The following is an 18,250-nucleotide window of genomic DNA, read 5'->3' on the forward strand; positions in this document are numbered from 1 at the left end:
CTATGCTTCAACTAACACCACACATCACAACAGACTGGATGCACAAGCAGATATAAGAACGCGGATGTCTTCTACTAAACTAGACGCTAACAAGATTTGCAAAATAACACCATTCCTCTGGCTAATTTTTCTTTGTTTTGAAATATACAGTTATTTTTCATGAAAATATTTTATTTTTGTGGGACTTCTCTGGCGGCACAGTGGTTAAGAATCCGCCTGCCAATGCAGGGGACACGGGTTTGAGCCCTGGTCCGGGAAGATCCCATATGCCGCGGAGCAACTAAGCCCATGCGCCACAACTACTGAGCCTGCGTGCCACAACTACTGAAGCCTGTGCACCTAGAGCCCGCGAGCCACAACTACTGAACCCACGAACCACAACTACTGAAGCCCGTGCGCCTAGAGCCCGTGCTCTGCAACGAGAAGCCACCACAATGAGAGGCCCAAGCACCGCAACGAAGAGTAGCCCCCACTCGCCGCAACTAGAGGAAGCTCACGCGCAACAACGAAGACCCAACACAGCCAAAAATAAATTAATTAATTAAAAAAATTTTTATTTTGTAAACATATAATGGGTTTACTGATATTTTTAAATAAACTAATAAATGCTTTTAAAACTTTTCAGTTTTAATTTCTAACAGTAAATATCAACATAAGCTACATAAACAAAAGCTCTTGCAGTCCCCAACTATTTTAAGAGTGTGAAGATGTCCTGAGATCAGGAAATCTGAGAACTACTGTAGTAGAACAAAGCAGGTCCTCAAACATGGCTGCACATCCCCCTGTTCTATACACTTTCTAAATCATACACTCAGTGTAGGAGAGTACCTAGAAGCCTCTCTAAGTATTTAAATCTTCTCAAACCTGCATTATGCGAAGTCTTGATTGACTTGGACGGGTAATACTGCATAGAAATTTTAATCAATATAACTCTACTTAAGAAAACCGTTATCTTCTTCAATTGACTATACTTCAGTGCAATGTTAAGAAATTCTGAATTTCATCTGACATACTTTCCAATTATTAGATTGGGACTATTTGGGGATTTCACAGCCTAGTTTCAGAAGGCTTGATTTTTCAAAAAATGCTTCCTGGTGGTTTAGGCTCAAGTTAGCCAGGGCTATACAAATCAGCTGTGAAGTATTTTGTGTTACTTTATGAAACATATTTAAGCTAAAATTGTGGCAGTTCAGAAAAATCACACACAGTGTTTTTCAGTTGCATTTGGCAACAAGGGCTTAAATCTCCACAAAGGTAAATCTCACCACTTCACCACTTCACCCCTCCACCCTATGCTAACCTCCCATTTTCAAGCCCACCAATGCCCACAAAATCAATCTAATCTAATCTAACCTAATCTATATCTTATCATAAGACCATCCACAACCAGTCACATACATGGACTCTTGGATTCCACTCTCCTTTGCAAGCAACAAAATGTAAATACTGATTTACTCACAAGTTTTAAACAGTACAGGTATTCAGACAAACGTTAAGACAGTCACTCTTGATATATAAAAAGCTTAATGTAAACTGACACAGGAATAACTATGATATAGAGAGCCCTTTCATCAGAACTGACTCTACCTTCATCGACACTGAAGAAATTCTTCTTCTTTACTTAAAGAAGTATAAGAGCATGTGACAGTAAATATGTTTGCTAGACCATTAACATCTTGAAAATACCAACCAGGTTTTGCTTATTCTACTTTATATCCCAGAACCTAGCACTGTGCACATAAGACGTACTCCATGTTTGATGAATGGATGATTAAACAGGCAAAGGAATTCTTTTAATGCTCACTGAACAACTATTATTTGCCAGCTACTATGCCAAGTGAAATGGAGAATCAAAGACAGTCGGTTTCAGTTCTGCCACACGAAAATATATGCACATCCCAAATCACACTAATTATTAACTAGTATTGTTAGTAATAATAAATGTCACTTTAAGTTGATAACTATCGAAGCTGAGTGATGGCTACATGGGGGTTCATGATGTTCTTCTCTTTACTTTTAAGGTTTTTTTAAAAAATTATTTATTTTATTTATTTTTTTATTTTTGGCTGTGCTGGGTCTTCACTGCTGTGCGCGGGCTTTCTCTAGTTGCAGCAAGCGGGGGCTACTCTTCGTCATGGTGCGCAGGCTTCTCGTTGTGGTGGCTTCTCTTGTTGTGGAGCACGGGCTCTAGGTGCATGAGCCTCAGTAGTTGTGGCACGTGGGCTCAGTAGTTGTGGCTCATGGGCTTAGTTGCTCCTCAGCCATGTGGCATCTTCCCAGACCAGGGATCAAACCTGTGTCTCATGCATCGGCAGGCAGATCCTTCACCACTGTGCCACCAGGGAAATCCCTTGTATAAGTTTTAAATTTTCGATGATAAAAACTTCAAAATAGCAAGACTGCACAATGTTCCTGAGAACGCAGGGATGGCCGGTGTGTCCACGCAGCTAGGTTTCTCTGCACACTAGTAACACTGTGCCATCACCCACAGGAGGAGATGGCGGCCTGGGCCCACTACCCTAGGGGACACGTGCTCAGTGTTCTTTTGCCAATAATGTGGTCATGTTTGGACTCAGCCTTCCAAATTCATGCCTGGAACCCCGTGCAACAGAGGACTCACATTTCTAAGAAGGTAGACAGTGTCAGGTACTCAATCTGCAGAACTGATACAAAAATTGATCAAAGCAAGACTGAAACAGTAATTCTTACTTATGCAAATTTTTGAGAAAGAGACAAAACAAAATCTGAAAGGAAACCACTTTCAAACGTCCTAAGTGATTCCATGCCAACAGGCATGCACTGCATCACATAAAGGGAAGAGCTAGCGTCAAGGCACATGTCCTCTTATATTACTTATTTCTAATTTTTTGTACTTTTCATGTATAAATGAATGCCTTCTTTTGTGACATTAAAAACATCACTGTTAAGGAGTAGGAAACAAATGACTTAACTAAGAATAAATACAAATCGTAAGGATACGCATAGAAAATATTCATTCTCTCTAGGAATCAAAGAAATGCAAATTAAATCCAGCGGTAAAATACTGTTTTGTATCCATTTATGGTAGCAATGTTTTATTTAAATATCACCGATGATATTATCACCAATGAAATGTCACTTCTATAGTACAAGGAAATCTGTGGTGAAACTAGCACACACATTTTGTTATTATCAATTAGTATCACTTGTATAAAGCAATTTGACAAGAGACACAGATACTCAAATCTTTTGACTCAAATATTTTACTTCAAGGAATCTAAACAAAGAAAGTAATTCATCCAAAAGCAAAAAGACAAACGGGGACTTCCCTGGTGGCACAATGGTTAAGAATCTGCCTACCAATGCAGGGGACACGGGTTCGAGCCCTGCTCCGGGAGGATCCCAAGTGCCGCGGAGCAACTAAGCCCGTGCACCACAACTACTGAGCCTGCGTTCTAGAGCCCACGAGCCACAATTACTCAGCCTGCGAGCCACAACTACTGAAGCCCACACACCTAGAGCCCACGCTCAGCAACAAGAGAAGCTACCGCAATGAGAAGTCCGTGCACCGCAATGAAGAGTAGCCCCTGCTCGCCACAACTAGAGAAAGCCTGTGCACAGCAATGAAGACCCAACACAGTCAAAAGTAAATAAATAAATAAATGTACTTTAAAAAGATCATATAGTAATTTTTAAAAAAGACAGGAACAAGATGTTCAATACAGTTATTAACAATAGCAAAAATAAATAATGTAATAATCAAAAATTTTAATTAAAGATGTAGCAGTGAAATATAAGATTAACATAATGATTTTTAAGGTTAATACAGAAATGTGGGAAAATCTGTATACGTTAAGTGAAAACAAATCTCAAAATAATATACACTGTAATTGCTACCATGTAAAACTGTTTTATAGAGTAAGGTAATGTGCAAAAATGACTGGCATTACTTTAGCATAGGGGTATTTAGAACGAGTTTTAATTCTAAAACTTCCATTTAATGCCATCATTAGATTCTGTTTCATTAAAATTCTTTTTAGTATGAGTTTTGACAACAAAATTTATGTATCACAAAACGGGTAAAATGGTATTTGCAAAATTACCTTTGGAATATGTAAGGATACTCTGTTTAAATGGAAAAAAAGAAATCTATAACCTAACATCTTGTACTACACAGCACTTTGGGAAACCAAGATTTTCTTTTTCAAATTAGGTAAGAAAAAATATTCCCTGTTTTCAACAACTAAGACTATCCATAAAGAGAAACTATTTATATAGTTTAAGAAAAAAAAAGCACAAGTGCTTTGAATATACAGAAAGCGCTGGCACCACCTTAATTCTAAATAACAACGTCTAAAAACGCCTTCTGATTATAAGTACCCCTAAGGATCACCTTCTGTAAAGTTACACAAACACACGCTCTCTGTCTAAGCTTACAGGCCTGTCCCCCAAACAACTGTAACTTAGGACGACGATGACTAAGGCAATACTCCCAAGTCCCTGAAACATCAACTACATCACTCCATAGAACCTCTGGACACGAGGCTTCCGTGAGGAACGGAGAGAGAAGGCCCCAACTGCAGACAGGGTAGCGTCTGTGGCTGGGCGAGGAAGAGTGGTAAGCTAATGCGCAGTCTGTGAGATGGTCGTTAAGCAGCTTTCATCACTAGCTAGAATTTATTTCAACTGCAAGAATGAGGTGGTTTTTGAACTATCTGAAGGAGGAGAAAAACACATGGCAGCAGCTGGATTCAGCAATAAATGCTACATTTACCTTGTTAATTTCAAACTGGCTCACTGGGACACTGCCATTTAGCACATTTTCTCCAATTTCTATTAACCTCTTCTGAATGTTTTCCACTATAGTGTCCCGGCTTTGATCCGAAAGTATCTGGCCAATGACAAAGCTGCAAAAAAAGAGACGGATTGATTTTTTTAGTATCATACTTTATTAATAAAGGAGAGAAAGGAAGATAAGTGCCATTAGACTAACATGTGGACAAGAGCCATACTAAAAGCTAACATGACAGTTAATGTCCAAAAGCCCATCACTATTTGTTTTCTAACATTAACTCTGTCAAAGGTTTATCAACCTTGGAACATCAGGTTTGCCCTTAAACACACAGACCAGCCCCCTCCCCCTTTTTTTAACGTAGCGGCTAAGGCTTCCCATTGCGTGTGTACAGAGAGCGGTATTAGTTCCATCATATTTTTATGCAATTACAAAAATTCACAAGCAGTTGTGCTCTACTCTTAGGAGAAATTTGAGAACACAGATATTTCACTCTCCTCATAAAGCATCAAGATATTATCTCTGCCCGAAATGACTACAAGCTAGGAAAGTAGGAATATGAAGTTCTTTATGCAAATCTTTTAAAACTCAAAGATTCCAAAGTTTTCTTTCTTCAGCTTTATTATATTTTTCAGTGTTCTCTAACCGTATTGCTATGCCTCAAAAACTTCATGTTATTCTATCAGACCCAAAAAAAAGAGAAAAAAAGAAAAAGAAAAGGAGTAGGGAAGCCAATATTTTATCCATTTCTGAGAAAATGCAGAGCGAGGGTTTGACAGCTGCATTATAATTTGTCAGAAAAAGAACCCTGACAAAAACATTTGTATAGCTTTAATTACTAATACATTTCTAACTCAGAGAAATTTACTTCTATTATGATGCATCTTTTCTTAGAAAACACAAAGCTCAAGAGAACACTCTAATCGAGTCTATACAAAGTAGTTTCATCTTTGAGTACATTTGGGGGCAATGAAGCATTTCAAACTATATTTCATAAAAGGCTAACAGTGACCCATACTCAGATGATCAACTTTGCCTAATCAAGAGTAGTTTTGCAGAAGCAACAAATGCTCAATCTCCCAACTTGAAAGCAAGAAGAAGACTGGAAAACAAGTAAAAAATGCTGACATTCAGCAATACTAAAATTAATTTTAAATTTCACTTTAAAGAAAAACGTCCTTCTATTTTCACAACTGTTCAGGTTCACAAAAACAGGAATTATCTGGAAAGATGGTACATAAACTACCTAAGGATTCATCTTTTTTAAAATCGGTGCTTTATAACTTAATGTGACCCTAAAAACAAACAAATAGGTCTTATTATCACAACCTTCAGTCCCAGATGTAAAACTAAGGGGTCGGTCATGACATTTATTATTTCTGAGGTACATACAGTATTTGAGAACTAGCACTTAAATTCACCGAGATTAGTAAGAATCTTTACACACAAATGATATGGGCGGGAACAAAGTCTCACTACATGGCCCACTTTGAATCCCAGAACATTTTAAGCCACAACACGGGGACACCTTAACAGTTGTGACCCTAAGGAGGTGCTAGGAACATTCAGGAGCACAACACACTGCACATTCTAAAAGAAACAGTAAAGCAAAACAAACCAAAAAGAAGCCAACATCGATGAACCCAACTCTGTAAGCATCTAAAATGTGAAGGCTTACCCTCACCATGAGTTAAAACTCGTAAGATGCATCTTATAGCAAGCATTTCTTACTGAGCGAGTTTGGCTTTTTCTAAGTTTTAACCCATCTGTAAAATTCCACTCCAAATCAGTAAGAACTGTTAATATGCAATGATAACAATAACAAAAAAGAAGTCGTGTCCTTGTGCTTGGCAGAATCAAAGTGTTCTCCACACTGTTAACGCTTCAATTTTTTTAAAAACAAACAACAAAAGCAAAAATGAAAACTGAACTCACTTTCCAGTGTCTTTAGCAAGATCACACCAATCTCTTCTAACTATATCTAATCCTTTCACCTCCTGTTTGGTGACGTAATTCCCATCCACTGTTGGCTCAACAACCAGAGCAGCGTACTTCTTTTTCTTCAGCAGTAGCAGGGACTTGAAAATGCCATCAATGTCTATTTCAAGTAGTTTATACAACTTATTCACTTCACTTTTCACCTGTGAAAATTTCAACCATTAATGCTAGCTTCTCAAACATCTAATAGGGAGAAGATAAACATGCTGCAAATTCCCAAGAGTTCATCTAAACAAAACTAGAAGTCACATAAGACTAGAAGGCATTCATTCAGGTTATACAGAACACGGTATTATGCTTGGTATGATGCAAGAACTTTGAAGAAGCGCAGGAACAAAAACAGATAAAAAGATAAACAAAGAGACAATAATATAACTATATCACCCCACTCAACCAAAGGACAAAATTGGCAGTGTCAGCCCCAGGAAATTTATGAAGATTATGAAATACTCTGTTTCGAATCTAAAAACTAAATGCGTAAGTACTTACCTTCAAACTACTGACTTAGAGATTAGATAGCCCAACAACTAGATACATGGCCAGTAAAACTCTGACTATTAAAATAATGTCTAAGACCTCCCTGTACCTCCCATAGCACCTTGGCTTTAAGCAAATAACTACCTGCTGAACAAATAAATGAAACAGCCACCTGCTCTTTATTGATAGGGTCATGGCACAGACCATCACCTCCAGGGAAAATGCACAACTTTTCAAGGTCCAATGAGTACAATATGCCAAGCTTGCTCTTAAGTAAAGACTACAGTTCAAATTTCAAGCATTTTAGGGGGGAAAGGCAGGAAGCTGTTAGCTTGTAAGATGGTACCTTAGTTTTAGTTTATTGGGACAATATCTTAACATAGCAAGTGCTCAAAAAGCACTTGCTAATTGTGAACTGCAATTAGGAGGCTACAAATGATTACTTTTAAATGTCCCTTTGACTTTTCCAATATATTTTAAGTACTCCTGTAAAAATTATAGATATATGTATATATGTTGGTAGGTACTTATCCATATCTATCACTGTATAAAATGCATCTCAATACTACTAGAGACATAATTCTCCTTAAGAATGACAATGTGCTAGGTACTAATGTGGTCACACCTTAAACTTATTAAACTTAGACTGTTTTCAAAGGTATAACATACCCAACACTTAAGGAAAAACCAATTTCCTTTGAATTTTGCCCTCAAAACAAACAACTGGAGTAGAGGTTAAGAAATATAACAGAGGATGAAGAATCAAAGGCACTAAGTTTATTATTATTTTCAGAAGGACACAGATGTACAGAAACTGGAATTTATGAAGTTCCATGTTAGAAATAGAATTCACAAAAGCAGGTTAAAACAGATAATTTTATAAAATTATCTCACCTTGTTTCCCAATTTAAACACTTCTTCCAGATTGGTGCTATTGGTGTTGATCATAATTGAATCTGTATCTCCATAAATAACTTCAAGATTCATCTAATGAAAAGCAAATATCATAAAAGTTAACAACAAAAACACTGTGACCATCACGCACCCAGTGAAACTCAAGATTTTCCATGCTATAGAAACTACAGGTTCCGGATGATTTTTCAAGAGTTTACGTTTCTTCTTACCCATATTGTCACTGCACAATCAAAGACTAAGCCCCAATAAACCAGAAAGGCAAGCACTGCCATATTAAGAAAATCTCCCTAATTTTCTTATAACAGAGAGTGGAGTGGCAGGGGAAGTATCTAGTTTCAAAAAGATAAGAGACTAGGAAAGGGGGGTCTACCACTGTCCCACATGCTTCGTGGTCATGGCAATTTATGAAGCAGAAACAAAATGGGTTTTTTCAATTCAGGGGCACAAATCCGTATTAAATTCTTAACAGTTTCAAACAGTATTTAGTATAATATGAAGTGTCAAAAAAATCAATCATAACAAACAACACTAGAGCACATACAGTATAAAGGCCTGGAAGTAAGCTCTAATTAGCACTGTTACTAATTTGCTAGAAACACTCACATATAGGCTTCAAGCAGCGGCTAGATCATATCAGTGTTAGTAAAAGAAAAAGGCTATAATCCATTAGGAGGGATTATAAATATAAACCAGGCATCCTAAGAAGTCATTTCCAGTCTGGGTTACAATTTTCCTTGAATACAAAAACGTCACCAGGTATGATAACTAAGAATCACTGTAGGATGAAAATGCTCAGCATTACCTTCTGTACCATCTCTTTCGTATGCATCAAAATCTAAATGAAATAAAAAGTCAAGATTAATGCATTATATAATTACAAAAACCTAAATATATGCTGACAGAGATAGGTAACCCAATGATTTGTCATTCCCATATATTTTTAAAGCTCTTGATGGTTTTCTAACTACAACCCTCAAAACAACATCATCAACGTAATCTAAAAATCAGTTTGCCTCTACACTGACTCTTAGGCAGAGATACGTGAGCAGATTTGCTGTAAAGATCTATGTAAGATCTATGTAAGCAGATCTACATAAAGATCTATCTTTAATAAATATGAATAAAATACCCTGTTATAATATGGCATAAAGGCAAACTATTCTTGCTATTAATATTTAAATAGAACTACACGGCTAACAAAAAGCTTGACCAAGCATTTCAAATCCAGCAATTCTTACGGTATTCAGGATCTTAATTTTAAAAGTTAAAAAAAAATATGTAGATCTTTACTATATATCCCTGGAGCTAGTACAGTGCCCAGTGCAAAGGTGGGGCTCAATAAACATGCAGTAAATAAAGACAAACAGATATAGTAGATAGTATCTGTAGATAGGTCTGTCCCCAGGCCTATGCAGCTGTAAGACTAGAAACATACAGGTTATAATGTAGTTGTAAATAAAAACAGACATAAATTATCTTGGACTAGATCAGAAGTAAAACATATTTTACAAGTGAAGGCCTCTTCAAAGGAGTAATACAACATCCTCAGCACTCAGTATATGTGTGTATGTGTAAAATATATGGGCAAGACGCTCTGCTATGAGCATCTCGTGCATTTCTTCATTTCATTCTCTAAGGGCCCCAAGACATCCACTATTAATACCGTTATTTGTTAGATGCAAAAAACAAAGAGAAGAGAATTAATTTCTCCTAGTAAGTGATAGAGCAAAGATACAAACACAGGCGCTCTGACTCCAGAGCGTGGGGCCTGAGTCACTGCACGCTATTGTTTCTAGACAAGCATCCATCTTTCAAAGCATCAATCTAAACCAGAAGTCACCCTTCCAATGACCCAGATAGAAGATTTACTTCATTTATATTTCTTTTCCCTACCTCCAAGAGTCTTTCTTGTCAACTAAGCTCAAACGTCATGGTGTTTCTGTCCTTCTTGTCCTTTATATTACAGATCCCTGTAAATCCTGGCCTTTGAGTGTCTTTTATATCTACCCCGTACGTTCCATTTCCATTGCCCGCCTCCTCTGTAGTACTGTCTCCCAATGTTGTGCATGAGTTCAGTGTCATACGTTCTTGGGAAAGGAAGACCTTCCCCTGCCCTGGGGGTGGTGAATACTGATCAGGCTAACCAATGGTTTCCATAGTGGCTGTACAGTGGAATCACCCGGGGATCTTCTTAAAAAATGCCAAGAGCTGGCCCCAGCAGTTTTTTTTAAACAGCTCTCAAGATTATTCTTACCTTGCAGGCAGGGTTAAGGACCACTGGACTAAGATAATCATGGTAATCCCAATCTTTTTTTTAAGTTTTTTTTTTTTGATGTGGACCATTTTTTTAAGTCTTTATTGAATTTGTTATAATATTGCTTCTGTTTTATGTTCTGGCCTTTTGGCCGCAAGGCATGTGGGATCTTAGCTCCCCAACCAGGGATTGAACCTGCACCCTTGCACTGGAAGGCGGAGTCCCAACCACTGGACTGCCAGGGAAGTCCCTGGAAACAGTTTTTAGCTGACAGTTTGTCCCCTACCCAACTAGACCACAAGCTCCTGGAGGTCAGAGCACATGTTTGCGCTTCACATCTAACAGGCACTCGAAAAACTGTTGGCTAGTTGACTGATAGGTCTCATAGTAATCCCAATCACTCTTCTACTAGACACTAAAATCCAGTTAACTCATAAAAAACATTCACTCTCTTCCACTTCATCTTCATTTATTAACATATAAATTACAGGGAAATGCACTGTGGGAGAATACCTGACAATTCCTTTGGGAAAAGGGCAATAATGAGATCAACCCAAGTCAAGTTAATCATAGTGAGGACAAAACTACTTATCATGAGTTCTCTTCAGCCTCTGCCCCTTCCACCTTGCTAGGCTTGGCTTTCCTCATCACAACGGACAACCCCACCAGGTAAGCATTCCCTGCTAAGTACACCACCTCAGAAGCAATCTGTCAACCTTTGACTCCAATTCCACATATGCACTAACAGATTTCTTCTGCTCTCCTTTTGCACTGTGAACCAAACCTACTATATCATCCCTAAGTGCACCTCCAACATGAAGTGTCGACGTTCACCTTTCAGATCCACCACCCACCCTCATGCTGTCCTTCCACCAACTCACAACCATTTCCACACACAATTTGAGGGCTGCTACTAAAATGAGTTCCCCTTTGGTGGCAGAAACCTCTCAGCGGATGCTTTGCAAAAAATGATAGGAAACTAAGCAAACTATAAAGACTATACATACCGCAACTCCTTTTTTCACCTAATACTTTATTTTAGAGATTATTCCATACCCACACATAAAGAGCTGCCTTATTCTTTTTTTAACGACTACACAGTATTCCACTGTACGACTCAAGCATGATTTAACTAGTGCTGTTAATGAACGTAGGTGGTTCCTAATCCTTACCTTCATAAACACACTTTAATAAATAATCCTTATATACATGTAATTTGCCAATCTGCCAGTAATGAGATAAACTCCTACAAGAGGGCTTATTGGATCAAAGGTTGTGTTTTTACATTTTTGATAAATATAGCCAAACAGGTCTCCAAAGAGGTTGTACCAATTTCTGACAATACTTTTAACCACCATCTTTCCTGTGGGTTACCAAACTCTTATTATCTAGCAGAGGCCCTGGTACATGGTAGCTATTAATGAATATCTGTAGAATGCTGAATGAATAATCCTGAGGAGTAGGCGCTATTATAAACCCCATTTTACAGATGAGGAAAACTAGGCTCTACGATTTTGCCCAAAGTAACAGAGCTAATCAACAGCTTGATCTGGAAGCTGGACCTTATGTCTCATTTTCTTTTTATTGTGTTTCACTGCCTTGTTAAAAGGCCCATACCACATGAATGTTCTGGAAGCCAACAATCAAAAACTTATATATTACAGATATTTTCCCCATTAAGGAAATGCATTTAAATAAAAAGCCACAGGTATCCTGAAAGGTCTACTGGACACAAGGTACAGTGATTACAAGATAACCGTTCATAAGTTCACTTCACAGTGACAAGCCTAATATTAAAGCTACCCATTCTGACAGAAAATCACTTTCTAAGTGCCAGCAGCTAGAACACAGGGCTATAAAGGCTTGCTAAATTCATTAATAAGGCAGTCTGCAGTTATCTGATTTCACAGCAACACCTGCATATTTATCTACTCATTACCAATTGGATGATGGAATTTTTTCAAGCACATTTCAAAAATCTGCCAACTTCAAGTGTAAAAAAATAAACTTTGTGGTTAATTTTTCCCTTAACAAAGTACAGCTGTTGAGAATAATTGTTCAAGATCTTACCCTGTAATGTCAACTGCAGCAGAACAAAGAGTATTTAATTAGCAAATCTATCCAGTAATTCAACACCTATTATATAAAATGCCTTCGTGATTTTATTCAGGATAATTTGCTAAGAGGGTTATTACTGACATTCAGATGGAATTTAAAATTCCTACGCAAGTCGAGTCATAATAGCAGTAATGATCTCCCCAATCAGGAGATTCGGTGTCACACAAGGCTCTTGCAATGCAGCAGCCGATTTCCTGACTTCTTAATTCCTGGGCTCAGCTCAGCGAGAGCCCTTCATGCCGGTATTTCAGTCAGCAATACATCTTTAATGGGACTCTATTAAAATAACTAGAACAAAAATGACTTTTTTTTTGGTTAAAAAGAATGACAGCACTGCCATCATATCAATCATTGCAGGCTTTGCAGAGCAGTGCCATTGGGGGAAAAGAGGAGGGGGAAACAGGAAAGGAGTGGGGCTGGGGGTGGGGAGAGCAGTCATTAAAATAACACGAAAAGGTGTTTTAGCCCCAGTCTGAGCCTCTGAAGACTGGGGAAGGATGGTGAGGACTAAAAAGGAAACGTGAAGTGTATTTCAAAAATTGCTTCCTAAAGAAAATAATGTGTTCAGGACCACACCCATGATGCGGTTTACTAAGCACAAAGCATGTTTGTCGCACCAGGATAAACAACAGCAGCCACCTAAGACCAACCACGACTGAGGTGTGTGGTTACAGGTTCTCCTAACGAGGCCAGGGTCTTTATTTTTTGTTAGAACAGAATACTAGTGTTTTGCCATGCATGCATTCAAAGGTTATAAAATGATTTTAATGGTATTACAGACTAAAACAGTGCCTTTTTTGGGGGGTGGGGCTCTGTTGGGTCTTCGTTGCTGTGCGTGGGCTTTCTCTAGTTGCAGCGAGTGGGGGCTACTCTTTGTTGCGGTGCGCAGGCTTCTCATTGTGGTGCCTTCCCTTGTTGCAGAGCACGTGCTCTAGGCGCACAGGCTTCAGTAGCTGTGGCACGTGGGCTCAGTAGTTGTGGCTCGCGGGCTCTAGAGCACAGGCTCAGTAGTTGTGGCTCACGGGCTTAGGTGCTCCGTGGCATGTGGGATCTTCCCAGACCAGGGGTGGAACCTGTGTCCCCTGCATTGGCAGGCAAATTCTTAGCCACTGCGCCACCAGGGAAGTCCCAAACAGTACTTATCAATATTAAATGAGAGAGAAAACACCAACTTCCCACAGTTAAAAAAAATAAAATTTCAAGCTCTTACTCCAAAAGCATACATCTATTATAGTAATATCTACTAACAAGAAACCCACTTTGATATCTGATGCAGAAACTAAACAAAATGGGAATCTTCTAAGATAAGAAAATGCTGGGTTAAGGTCAAATTCGAAACAAATAACGCACGAACAGAATGACAAGTGAAATCTCAAATGGCTTTAGGATTCTTCTGTTACTGATGACATAAAATTAGAAATAAACTGGAAACTTTTTGTAATACATTAGCATAATAGGGGTAGCAACATGAATGGTTTTGAAGGATGGGGAAGAGAAAAGTAGAAGAAATATAAATATTATGATATTTGGTAATCCAATCATTAAGCTTTCCCTATTCCCAGTTTCAGCAGTTTCCAAGCAGGACTCGGTGTTACTCAGTTCTCCTGCTTGGCAAACATCTTTTATTTCATCTTCATTATATTAGATCGCCTTTTTCCTATTTTCCTATTCTCTGTTATTCTTAGATATGTGTCTTCTCTCTAAGATGTTCAGGGAGCAAGGGCTATGGATTTAATAAGCACCCTACTTTCTGTCTCCTCCATTCCCATGACACTGGGCTCTCTACTGCCTTTAAACCTTAGCTTTACATTCTTTAAAACTGCGATAATACTACCACCTAGTTCCCAGAGCTAGGTGGTAATAAGAAGAACCGTACACTGAAAACATGCTTTACAAAGATAAAACGTTATACAAATACGAGTTAAAAAAACTAAAAAGTCAGGGGTCTGAAATCTGAATACTGGTTTAAAACTGCCAATTACTAGCTAAGTGATTTGCGAACAAGTTGGTTTCCCCCTCTAGGTCTTAGCATCCTCATTTATAAAATTAAGAGGTTGGGATTCCTCCCAGATCTAAAAATCTAGAATTCAAGTTTGACAAGTAGCAATATCTCTTCCTTATATATGGCTGCTTTGACTTTGTACCACACTCATTTCTTTAGTGTTATGAAAAGGAGGCACTAATATATCCAACAAAGACAACTATCATTGTAAGACTATATTGCCATATTCTAGATTGCTTCTGAAGGGCACTTGGTCGTTAAATAACTAGAAATACATAAGCTCTCACGAGTTGTCTGCATATAACTTTATGCACTTCATTTAAGTGGGTGGGCACATTTACAGTATATAAAACATCTGACACTTTGTCTTGAGATAACCCTGCTCCCCTGCTCCGGGAGAATACATGCACACCTACACACACACCCACACACACACCTACACACACACCTACACACACACACACACACACACACACACACACACACACACCAGTGTTTCTCGTCCTCAGAACTACTGACATTTAGGCTGGATAATTCTCTGTCATGGAAGGCTGGCCCTGGCCTCTACCCACTAGATGCCAGTAGCATGCATGCACATGCATATGTGTGCACAGACACACACATATACTCTTCAGTTGTGACCAAAATTTTCTCCAGATATTGCCAAATGATTCCTGAGGAGCATAACTGCCCCTGGCTGAGAATCAGTGATATTATACTGATAACTCAACATTTTCTCTCTCCAGGCCCATATTCAATTGTCTGTCCCACAAGCATTTATTCTAAATCCCAACCATCTCCTCCAAACCTTCACCAGCTCCAAACATAATAAATGGCCCCTCCAACTAAAACATGAAGTTCCTTTATTTTACAAGGAACTTCACACCACCAGAAAAGCCTCTCTGGCCTCCCCAATCCAATGATACTAATGAGAATGTTAGTTCAATGTAGTCCCCAAATTATTCTGTGTAAATCACAGCATACAACTCTATTAGAAAAGGTAAGATTAAGAAACTATAAGCAGGGGCTTCCCTGGTGGCACAGTGGTTGAGAATCTGCATGCCAATGCAGGGGACACGGGTTCGAGCCCTGGTCTGGGAAGATCCCACATGCCGTGGAGCAACTGGGCCCGTGAGCCACAACTACTGAGCCTGCGTGTCTGGAGCCTGTGCTCCGCAACGAGAGGCCGCGACAGTGGGCGGCCCGCGCACCGTGATGAAGAGTGGCCCCCGCTTGCTGCAACTAGAGAAAGCCCTCGCACAGAAACGAAGACCCAACACAGCCAAAAATAAATAAATAAATAAATAATTTTATTAAAAAAAAAAAAAAGAAACTATAAGTAAATTATAAGCAGAGATCATGTCTTTGCCATTAAACCTAACACAATGCCTGGCACGTAGCAGTAATTCAATGCATATTTATTTCTCAGGCTCTAGTAAAAGGAGGCAACCCCAAGTGGTCCAGCGTGAGAAGAAGAAAAGAAGCAAAGCCATGGATTGATAAATGCACCTCCACAACGACAGGACCCTAAAGCTGGTTACAGGAAGCAGCTATTAAACCCACACACAGCACACATTTAAATGCTAGCTCTTTCCATGCAAGAAATGAACAGTAAATCAGTTTTAATTCCACCTTCAAATACAATGCATGTTAAATAAACAAATATTCACTGAAGAGAAATTAATTTCTACCCCAGTGATAAAGGCCCGTTAATTATAAACTTGACTGAAACAGTGTACCTCTCCCATACAACTCGTTTCCAGATAAACTGATTTTGTTTTAAATCCTTAATTTACAACATAACCTTCTGGTAGCTCATGTGTAAGGAATATAAAACACGTTGACTAAACAAAGCTTTCTGAAAGGTTTCCCCTCCCCAACAGACACATTTAATGATATTTATGAGTATCTTTCAATTACTGCCGTAAAATCTGACAGGGCCCTAATTTTGATCTAAAAAATTAAAAAACCACAAACTACGGCGCTGAATATGTGAAATGAAAACTGAACTTCTCCCTTGTCTTCTAATTTCTTGCCCTAAAATATTTACTCATCTTGTGGATTTTTAAAAATCCACTTTACATTTTGACTTTTAAAAGACTGTTTTCACCTTCAAAGAAACCTTCCCTTCACAACATTCTTATGGTCTATTCCTCCTCCACTCCAACTTCCAGTCTAGAAACTCACGTCTTATATGTTTCACTCGCATATATGTGCACTATTGCCATACGTGGGATTATACCTGACACAGGAGACTGGAGAGCTTGTAGAGCTGGTTTTAAAGCAAACTTGAGCCAAATCTACTCACAGACACAAGAGATCAAGTACGAACCTACATTCTTAAATATTAAATCCTCAGGGGGAGAAAAAAAATCCCTCAGACAACAAGATTGAAACTAGAGCAGGAGATATTGACCTAAGGTCAAGAAATCCGAAAATCCCCGAAACTGTAAGGAGAAATTTGAATGTGTGCCTATATGCATTTTTCTAGGAAAAGGGTCCATGTGTTTCATCAATTTTGAAATTTTGATTCATTTAAGTATAAGTATCACTGAAGATGTTCCAATTAGCCATAAAAATAGAGCTTTCTGATTTCCTGGAATTCACATAATGTCCATGAGACTAGAAAAGCCCCACCCAAAGGTCTTGCCTCTTGCTTTGGAGCTGGGTATTTTCAGCCCCTTCAATGTATTTCCCTCACAGAAGAACACAGACATGTCAAAAGGCACCAAGATTTGGTTCCCTGATTGACTCCTCACATAACTCATCTGGGGAGCTAATGAAGACACGGCCAAACTATGTCCGCCCTGTAGTGAACATCGGCACTCAGGCAAGTTTCGCACAACCCGATGAAAACTGACTCCAAGTGTCTTACTTCAGTAATCACTTAGACGGAATGAATTTTACATTAGTGGGATCAAGCATGCACCAAGCCTCAGTGGAAATGAAAAGGGCTTATAGTAATAGGATTTATAAATCCACCCATTAGGTTAATGGCTAAATGATTTACATGTAACTTTCTCCCCCACTCCGCCCTCCCTCACCCTTTAACTCAGTAAAAACTATGCTTGGCATTTTCCACTGCAGTGCCATACACAAACGAAATAGCCTTTCTATTTTGGGACATTCTAATTTCTAATAATGGCTTGGGTAGCTACCATTAACTCTTTCAAAGCACAAATAATTGACTAATAAAATTAAGTATTCTATAAGGCCTGAAAGTGCTTAATTGATCATAATTGTCTATTTGAGAAGAAGGCGTCAGGCTGGCTATGCTCAGATAATGAAGTTGGGCAATTCTGAAGCACTGCAATCAAGATAATACTTATGGCTAAAAAGGACATTAGCATTTTCCAGAATCTGCAACATTTTCTTTATAACTGAGGTCATGAGAAAATGTGACGTTAGCCTCACTCTGAGCTCCTGGCCCCCACAAATATCAGATTTCACAGGATGCCACTCATCATCACTAAGCACCTGGCCTGAAGCTCAGCCATGGAAGAGGACCTAGCTGGTGGTCCGGAGGACAACCTCAAGCTGCAGTGACCAAGGCGCTGCTGTCACCATTTTGATGGAAGCATTGTTGATTTCCAGAAAGCTCAAGATTAGTGTGTGACAAGGTACTCATGGGGCTGTCCTTCATTATTCTCTGCCTCCAGGGAGGTCAGAGGAGGGAGAGCTTTTTAAGCTCAGTACCTGGAGGGGACGGGGGGAC

The 18,250-nt window shown here is 38.9% G+C and overlaps 1 protein-coding gene across 3 annotated transcripts in view; it reads right to left on the reverse strand.

The window, feature by feature from the left end:
* The window catches only part of POLA1 (DNA polymerase alpha 1, catalytic subunit), a 295,300-nt gene that overhangs the window by 167,022 nt on the left and 110,028 nt on the right, over window positions 1–18,250 (reverse strand). For all 3 annotated transcript variants that reach the window (XM_024746622.1, XM_024746621.1, XM_024746620.1), the window contains 4 exons: window positions 8,964–8,996; window positions 8,141–8,233; window positions 6,707–6,912; window positions 4,754–4,886 (listed from right to left, as the gene is read on the reverse strand). In XM_024746622.1, the coding sequence (XP_024602390.1) occupies window positions 4,754–4,886; window positions 6,707–6,912; window positions 8,141–8,233; window positions 8,964–8,996 (465 nt within the window). The remainder of the gene's footprint in view (window positions 1–4,753; window positions 4,887–6,706; window positions 6,913–8,140; window positions 8,234–8,963; window positions 8,997–18,250) is intronic.

The sequence above is a fragment of the Neophocaena asiaeorientalis genome, unplaced genomic scaffold, assembly GCF_003031525.2.
Source record: "Neophocaena asiaeorientalis asiaeorientalis breed wild unplaced genomic scaffold, Neophocaena_asiaeorientalis_V1.1 scaffold20, whole genome shotgun sequence".
In the NCBI taxonomy this organism is placed as follows: domain Eukaryota; kingdom Metazoa; phylum Chordata; class Mammalia; order Artiodactyla; family Phocoenidae; genus Neophocaena; species Neophocaena asiaeorientalis.